Source organism: Gekko japonicus, unplaced genomic scaffold (assembly GCF_001447785.1).
Source record: "Gekko japonicus isolate JY-2015 unplaced genomic scaffold, Gekko_japonicus_V1.1 scaffold55, whole genome shotgun sequence".
Taxonomy (NCBI): domain Eukaryota; kingdom Metazoa; phylum Chordata; class Lepidosauria; order Squamata; family Gekkonidae; genus Gekko; species Gekko japonicus.
This window is the reverse complement of record NW_015160837.1, coordinates 834,079-842,767: the sequence shown is the minus strand read 5'-3', so window position 1 is coordinate 842,767 and position 8,689 is coordinate 834,079. Positions and strand designations below refer to the sequence as shown.

General features: G+C 43.6%; 1 protein-coding gene across 1 annotated transcript; it reads right to left on the bottom strand.

The window, feature by feature from the left end:
- Window positions 1-208: 208 nt before the first annotated feature.
- LOC107116262 (toll-like receptor 1) lies at window positions 209-2,642 on the bottom strand. Its single transcript, XM_015418163.1, has one exon. The coding sequence runs from the start codon at window positions 2,591-2,593 to the stop codon at window positions 209-211; it is 2,385 nt and encodes a 794-aa protein (XP_015273649.1). The 5' UTR covers window positions 2,594-2,642.
- Window positions 2,643-8,689: the final 6,047 nt, after the last annotated feature.

The following is an 8,689-nucleotide window of genomic DNA, read 5'->3' as shown; positions in this document are numbered from 1 at the left end:
TGTGGCCTTATGACACACTTCCGGTGATGTCAGGGGGTGTGGCCTTATGACACACTTCCAGTTATGTCAGGGGGTGTGGCATATGCTAATGAGTTATGCTAATGAGTTCCCCTAGCTCTTTTTCTACGAAATGACCCCTGCTTTTATTCCTTTGGAATAAAAAAAATCCTTCTGTTACTTAATAGAATTTTTTAGTTGAGAATAGACTTTACATCTGCAGCTCAGCTATATCTTCACCACATAAAAGCTTAACATGAATAGCTGCCCTAAGATTCGCCCAGAAAAGTCCCTGCTTGCTCTTCTCCTTGGGCCATTCCAAGTAGGTCCTCTTCGCCATGAGAGCTTTTAGTTTGTAATATTTTGCAGGAATGATGTAGGGTGGGATTGGTTCCAGCAAGAGGAGGATTAAACTGTTGTTTTTTTCTTGGAATAGCTTGTGATGGGCAAAGTAGAGCTCGTAATGACACCATTCACTCTGCACAAAATTGGGAGACAACACAAAGATGGATCGGTAACTTTTCTCAATGCAGTCTATGATATTCTCAACAATGCTCTTGCCGGCAATGAAGTTCCTTTCGTGCTGGCAGATCTGTACGGAGCCATCCTCCTTCTCCAAGTTTGGAATCAAGACATTCTTCACCCAGTCAGAATCACGCTCACTATACGAGATAAACGCATGGAATTCTATATTATCAAGAACGTCTTCGGGGCTATTTTTCCAAATCCTGTGTTTCACTTGAGTCCACTGCCACATCATCTTCAAATACCAAGGGATGTCCAGACAGATGCACAGGAAGGAAATGATAGCTGCAAAGACCACTGTAATAACGAGAACTACAACAACCAAAAGTGTCGTGTTGCAGACAAGTTCAGAGACATGAAAATCCTGTAACTGGGTTCCTCGTACATCTTCTGGGTATTCGCACCGATAAGACTCGGGCCAGCCAACCAATACCACCAATCCTTGTTTTCTAAGATCAATTAATTCTCGTATTTCACAGGAACACATGAAGGGATTGTGCTCTGCTTTTACTTCTCTGATGCTCTGACAGGTATGGTAGAATTGGGAAGAGGGTGTGACTATTGAATTCATTTCTGTATACAGTGATCTCAGACTCCTAAACTGACCACACCCAGGCAGGTCAGTCAGCCTATTAGAAGCCAAATTCAGCTCTTCCAGAGCTCTGAGCTCAACAGTCATGCGGGGGATACTTGAAATTTGGTTGTTCTGTAGATCAAGCTTTTGGATGTTGACTGGCAAACAGTGAAAGACGGAATCGGACAACAGGTTGGATGACAAATTCAGTTCCACCAGATTTTCACCCCAGTGGCACCCTTTCTCATGGACTTCGTGTTGCAATAAATTCTGGCTCATGTCCAGATATTTCAGAGACTTCATGTGGCTGGTCATTAAACTCACTTTGGTAAGTTTTTTAAATTGATTCCTTTGTAGAACAAGGGTTTCAAGAAGATTTAGGCTACTGCACCCTTCAAAAAGCTCGTCTGTTATAGAATTATGAGCAAAACTTAAATAGGTAAAATGACTGGGCTTCAGTGGGCACAGCATATGTATTGCATTTGCATTGGAAAGAGTCAAGGTTGGAATGTTCATCTCAGAAAATAATTTGTACACATCAGGTTGGCTAAATCTCGTATCCTCAATCTTTACATGTTTAATTGTCAAAGATTTTAGTGAAGTTTCAGTATAATCAGGAACTCTAAAACGTTCGGCTAACTGTGAAATGCTGAGGTGATATATATTGAAATGCTCAATGGTGGTTCTCCGAATATTCTGAAAAAAATAAATGACATTCGTCAAGGTTGTTTTCATGTGACTCAGTGTTAAATATCGCAGCCTTACATTTCTGTTGAGTTTAAGCAAAAGGGCTTTCAAGTCATTGACACAATTATCTTGTATATTTGAAAGTTCTAAACCTACTGTAGTATTCAGGTCTAGATTCAAAACAATATGGAATTCTTTATTTTGGGGGAGAATGATCTGAAGATTCGTTGCGTTGAATGCCAGTAGATTTTCAGCTTTATATTCAGAGAGGTCTTCCAGATCCAAGAACAGAGTATCCAGTTGTAAGTGAGCAAGAGCACTGAAATCTGGCTTCTGTATTCTTCTAGCACTCAGGGCAAGATATTCCAGCTTCAACATTTTGCCAAATCCAGACAACATGGCCATGGATAGATTGTGATTGTAAGAGAGATTTAAGTGACGGAGGCGTGTAATAGGATGGCATGAAACGGTCCACAGTTTGTTATGGGATAAATCAATGTACTCTAAATTCTGGTTGTACTGGAAGATACTGAAATTGAGGTCTCTGATAAAATTATGAGCCAGCTTTAGTATGCGTAATTTGGAAAGGTAATTAAAATTAGAAGTCCCAAGTTCAGAGATACTGTTCTGTGACAAATCCAACACCACTGTTTCTGCTGGGAGATTTTTAGGAACAGCATCTAGGAACCGCTTTGAATAGTCTGTTGTATATCTGTTTTCTGCAGAAGGAAGCACCGCATGGTGGAGGGTTATTGTGAAAATATAAACACAGAGGAAATTTTTGGTTCTCACACTTCTCGGCTGTGCCATAGGGTAACAAGTCTTTAAAAGTGCTTATTCGTGTTCTTGGTTGTCTTTACCGGCCGCTCAGTCCTGTAAAACAAACGCAGATCTAAATATTAAGCACAGTAACAGAAACAATTGTACAAAATGCCCTTTATTCTCTTATTTAATGACATTTGAATAAGAATGAAATACTTCAACTATTTAGGAAAAGAACTGAGTTGAGTATCTATTAGGCATATACTGAAAAAGAGATTGTACGTTGCACGTATGGGTCACGGAGTTTAAGATGCTGAAAACCTTGACTTGGATTCTGTGATCCATCAGCGGAAGGCAATAATAGCTGCAGATCTTTCCTGCAGTCACTTCCCCCCCCCCACCCCCCCCCCCCCAGTCCTTTCCAACAAGCCATCTTTGGCACAACCGATTCATGGTGATTCCACTCACTGGATGCTCCAAGCAAGAGATGAGCAGAGGTGGTTTGCCATTGCATTCCCCTGCACAGGAGCCCCAATCTGCCTTGGTAGTCTCCCATCCAAGTACTGACCATGGTCAATTCTGCTTAGCTCCTAAGCTCTGATGAGCCCAGGCCAATTTGGGCTTTTCAAGCTGCTAGAGAGAGGGAATTAGATTCGTGGAGAATAGGTCTATCAGTGGCTACTAGCCATGGTAACTAATGAGAATCTCCACATCCAGATGACAAATAAAACCTCTGAAAACCAGTGTCAGGAGGCAACATCAAGGGAAGGCCTTGACTTCTATGCCCTGCTTTTAGACCTCCAGACTTGCTGGTCACTGTGCAAGACAGGATGTTGGGCTGGATGGACCATTGGTCTGATTCAGCAGGGCTCTTCTCATGAAGTTCTATAGTGCAAACCTGCCTCAGCATTGATCCAGTTCTACCATCAACCTAAATAGTTGCATTTACTTTGATCCCTGGCATGAGGCCTACACCACAGGGAATCTCTCAGCTTACCCATTCATCCAGTGGCAGTTGCTTCAGTGTGGAAACTACCTGTCAACCAAACTACCTACTCACCAAGCCAGGGACCTGCCTACTATTCTGAAACATGGGGTGGGTGCCACATTGGGCAGAGCCATAAGGGCAGGTCAATGAGTCTCGTGGAGCTCCTGAACCACTGATTATCCCTGCCCTAGACTTTAGTGTAGCTAATAGGTAAAGATGTTTCCTCAGAAGGCACGAATAGCTAAAAATGCTTGCCCAATTTTTATTTTTAATGATTTGATGCTCCTAACTTGGTTTTATTTGATGATTTTGAAGTCATGGCATGGAGAGAGAAATTGTCGGACAGAAACTGCTTGGGGTAGGGTTAAAATCTATCCAACAAGCTAGGGGCCTGTGAAAATCACCCCCTACCTCACAACATCTCACCCTCCAGGGATTCTATAGTCAGGGCTCTACTGGTAGCTGGAGCTCCTTTGCATATTAGGCCACACACCCCTAGTGTAGCCAATCCTCCAAGAGCTTACAGTAGCCCCAGTAAGAAGAGCTCTGTAAGCTCTTGGAGGATTGGCTACACTACGGGTGTGTGGCCTAATATGCAAAGGAGCTCCTGCTACCAGTAGAGCCCTGTCTATAGTATAAGCTCACAGGAACTGAAAGAGTCTAATGCCTTTCTTACCCCTCTTTTAAAGGTAAAGGTAAAGGTTCCCTTGCTCAAAAGCCAGTCGAATCCGACTCTAGGGTTGCGGTGCTCATCTCCGTTTCAAAGCCGAAGAGCCAACGCTGTCCAAAGACATTTCTGTGGTCATGTGGCCGGCATAACTAAACACTGAGGCGCACTGTTGCCTTCCCACTGAAGTGGTACCTATTTATCTACTTGCAATTTCTTGCTTTCGAACTGCTAGGTTGGCAGGAGCTAGAACTAGAGATGGGTGCTCACTCCGTCATGCAGTACACTAGGGTCTCGAACTGCTGATCAGCATCTTAACTCTCGGTTTCTGTCAGCATGTTTCAGTCATGCTCAGTTCTTATTATACTTTTGTTGTTGTTGTTTTCTTTTAGTTAATTTATGACAACCTATTTTCCTATGCAACTGGGGTTCCCCCAAGTATGTAAGAAACCACAGTCTCATTTGCGGGGAGCTCTTTTTCATAGCTTTCATGACAATGGGCTTTTCTGCATTTTCATTTTCTGCACTTGTGTGTTCCTGTTGCTTGGGGGGGGGGTCTGTTCTGCAAGTGTTTTGCTGGTTGATTTGATATTACAACACTTTATGCCCAGCATAAAAACCTGCAGTTTAAATCTGCAGGAAAATATGCTGGACATAAAGCAATGTAATATTGAATGGCTCACTAGGGGGGAGCAAAACACATGTGGAATGGGGGGGGGCACTAAAACCAAATCAACAAACACGTCAGGAAAATGAGAATGCAGGAAAGTGCAATGATTGGTGGGAGAGCAGCGTAACTATTCAAAGGAGTGATACTTGTTTGATATAAAGTGGACTTTATTATTTTAAGAAAATTAAGTGTACTATGAAAAACTTGGAACAAAAGTTGTACCATTTGGGTGTCTGTATGAAAAGTATAAAGGCTCAAGTGGTTAAGACGCTGAACTGCAGGCTGTGGAAGGTCGGCAGTTCAGCAGTTCGAGACCCGAGTTGCCGCATGACGGAGTGAGCGCCCATCTCTAGTTCCAGCTCCTGCCAACCTAGCAGTTCGAAAGCAAGAAACTGCAAGTAGATAAACAGGTACCACTTCGGTGGAAAGGTAACAGCATTCTGTGCGCCTTGGTGTTTAGTCATGCCGGCCACATGACCACAGAAATGTCTTCGGACAGCACTGGCTCTTCGGCTTTGAAACGGAGATGAGCACCGCAACCCTAGAGTCGGATTCGACTGGCTTTCGAGCAAGAGAACCTTTACCTTTATGAAAAGTATAAATGTCATTATTTGTTAAAACAGTCACGTCAGATATACCACCTAGGGATGAAACTGTGAACTGATTTACCCAGTACAGAAAACAGGAAGAAAAATAAAAGTTGATTTTAAAAATGTAAACAAAAGCAAGATCTTATTACCTGGCAATAGGAACAAATTCAGTAAAGCTCTTCCAGAAGAGTGGGACCTCCCTTGGATCATGAACCCTACTGGGGGAACAAAAGTCCTCACTTAATAAAAATGAGTCATTGCATCCAAACCAGTATGTAGACCCGTACGTAGTTCCAGGGAAGCAGGTGGCATAAAATAAGATCGCATTCTAGCATGAAACACTTATATTCTTGAACATCTGAAATTACTTTTCCAACATTAAGCCCTAAAAGTATTGTCTGTTTAGTTGAGTTGAAAAGGAGGCAGCAAAGGAGACAGAGACGCCTGAGAACCGAACTCCATCATAACACTGTTCCTGCATCTGGCTAACAGGCAGGGCTATTTTTGGGCAGGAACGCACAGGAACGGAGTTCCGGCTGGCTCCCAAGTTGGCCACACCCAGCAGGAACTCATTTGCATAATAGGTCACACCCAACAGCAGAAACGCGTTAGGATCGGCTACATTAGGGGTGTGTGGCCTAACATGCAAAGGAGTCCCTGCTACAAAAAAAGGCCCTGGGTTTTGACAACAAACAAGGTAAACAGAATAACAAGCAAAAGGTGGGTGTGGCTGGATGACCACACGTCTGGTAACATGGGGGTGCAGCCTAATGTGCTAATGAGCTGTGCTGTCAGGGGTGTGGCCCAATATGCTAATGAGTTCCTGCTGTTGGGTGTGGCCTATTATGCTAATGAGTTCCTGCTGGGCTTTTTCTACAAAAAGAGCCCTGCTAACAGGTGTGGGCAGTTTCCACACAGGGATGTTCCTCCGGATAGCACACAGTTTATATGGGAGCTTCCGCAAATTTCCCAAAATGGGGGGGGGGGGGTATTTGGAAGCTTTCCAGAAAACCTTATTTGTTGCGGCTTAAAGAGAGCTTTCTGGGTAGGGTTGCCAGGTGTCAAGTTTTGAACTGGACAGTCCAGTATTTGCCCTTTCTGTCCAGTAAATAAACTGATTTTTTTTAAAAAATTAAAGACATCTTCTAATTAAATAAGCCTGTTCCTGAAGAGAAGTATACCTACGAGACTGCCTCTCCCCATATGAGCCTTGGAGGGCACTGAGGTCCACAAATCAACATCTGCTAGTGGTTCCAGGTCCCAGGGACGTCCGACTAGCTTCGACCAGGGCTAGGGCTTTTTCAGCCCTGGCCCCTGCCTGGTGGAATGAGCTCCCGTGTGAGATCAGGGCCCTGCGAGACTTATTACAGTTCCGCAGGGCTTGCAAGACGGAGCTCTTCCGCCAGGCTTTTGGTTGAGGCAGCGGACGTCCCCTCCTCTCCATCACTGGTCCGATTTGATTGGTCATCTGATTGTTGTATGGTCACATGGTATTTTATGATAATTATCTGTAAACTGTTATTTTCATTATTTCAAGTGTATTAGTCAATTGTTGTTCACTGCCCTGAGCCCACTTGGGAAAGGCAGTATATAAGTCTAACTAAATAAATAAGTGGGGAAAGAAGGGGGGATTGTCCTCGGTGGAAGAGGCTGCTTCGGGAGCTGAAACTGACAAGGCGAGGGACGGAAGCAGAGCTGCAGGTCCCTGGAGTGAAGAGCTGAGATCGGGGAGAGGAGGGGCCAACCATAAGGCTGGGGGTGACAGGATAAGTCCAAAACTGGCTATAAAAATTGGTGGCTGGGGGGTAACTTTTTAATCTTTTTTTCTTTTCTTTTTTGGCCTGGGATGCAGAGGGGAAGGGGTGTTGGCATCAAAATGTCAGGGCAATAAAAATGCAAACTTTTGAGGATGTGCAGGTCTGAAAAGAAATCCTTTGTCTATATCAGTGGTGGCGAACCTATGGCACGGGTGCCAGAGGTGGCACTCAGAGCCCTCTCTGTGGGCACACGTGCCATCGCCCCAGCCAGGCCCAGACCATCTTTAAAGTGTCGAATTCTCTGCCAAATAATTTTAAGTAAATGAAAGCATTTGGGATTGCTTTCCTTACTTTGTTTGGATCATCTTAAGTTAATGTATGGGTTGTTTTTTCTAAAGTAAAACCTCAGTATTCAGGTTAAATTGCCGTGTTGGCACTTTGTGATAAATAAGTGGGTTTGGGGTCGCAGTTTGGGCACTCGGTCTCTAAAAGGTTTGCCATCATTGGTCTATATGGTAGAGGGGAGTTTTCCTTCGGTAAATGGAAAGAATAAAAAATGTTCCTTTGGGGAGACTGGGAAGTTAGATCTATGACCAGGGGTGATGCTCAGTTATAGTTGCATCTTCCTCTTTAAAACTTCATTACTGTTAAGAGAAAGATAACAGCTCTATGTGCTGGTTAATTTGACCAATTGTTAACAGGTGATGTTTGTCAAGGATGAACCCTTTGCCTGTTGGCTGGAAAATGTCATGTTTATTAAATTATTAGCTCATTAGTGGGGGGAGATAGTGGATAAAAGTAGTAGGTAGAAGGCAATTTCTTATCTCCATCTCTTTCGACTACGGAGAATTCTCCCGCGGTTGAACCAGACTATCAGGAGGAGAAATTGATTCGCGGCCGGCAAGACTGAAAGTTTTGTTTCCCTCCTGTTTGAGACTTTCTCTGGAGCAAGAACCTGCTTTTAAAGACAAAGGGAGATAGTTTAAGTGTCTGAGTTCTTTTTTAAGTTTTCTGTTTTGGACTCTTGAAAGTACTGATTTTTGTTCTTTTGTAAAATAAATTGTCTTTCCTTTGAGAGATTGTGCTTAATTGATACGCTTTTGGGATCTGATAAAGAAAAAGCCCATGGCACCTCTAGTAAGTTTCACTTTCTCCAGGTCAGAAGGAAGGCTATATCACAGGGTGCACCACACCAGGTACTTGTCGTGATTGAGAAAGGGTGGAACATTCCTGTCTGGTAGTTCAGATACTGAATAAATTTCTGGAATCAGCCCACTGCTTATTGTTTTGGAAATCTAGGTCATTGTTGTTGTTGTTGTTCAGTCGCACAGTCGAGTCCGACTCTTCGCAACCCCATGGACCAGATCCCGCCAGGCCCTTCTGTCTTCCGCCATCCTCTGAAGTTGGCTCAATTTCATGTTTGTTGCATCGATGACACTGTCTAACCATCTCATCCTTTGCCGTCCCTGTCT

Excerpts from the sequence above, each read along its gene's own strand:
- LOC107116262 (XM_015418163.1), bottom strand. The coding sequence starts at position 2,593 with ATGGCACAGCCGAGAAGTGTGAGAACCAAAAATTTCCTCTGTGTTTAT.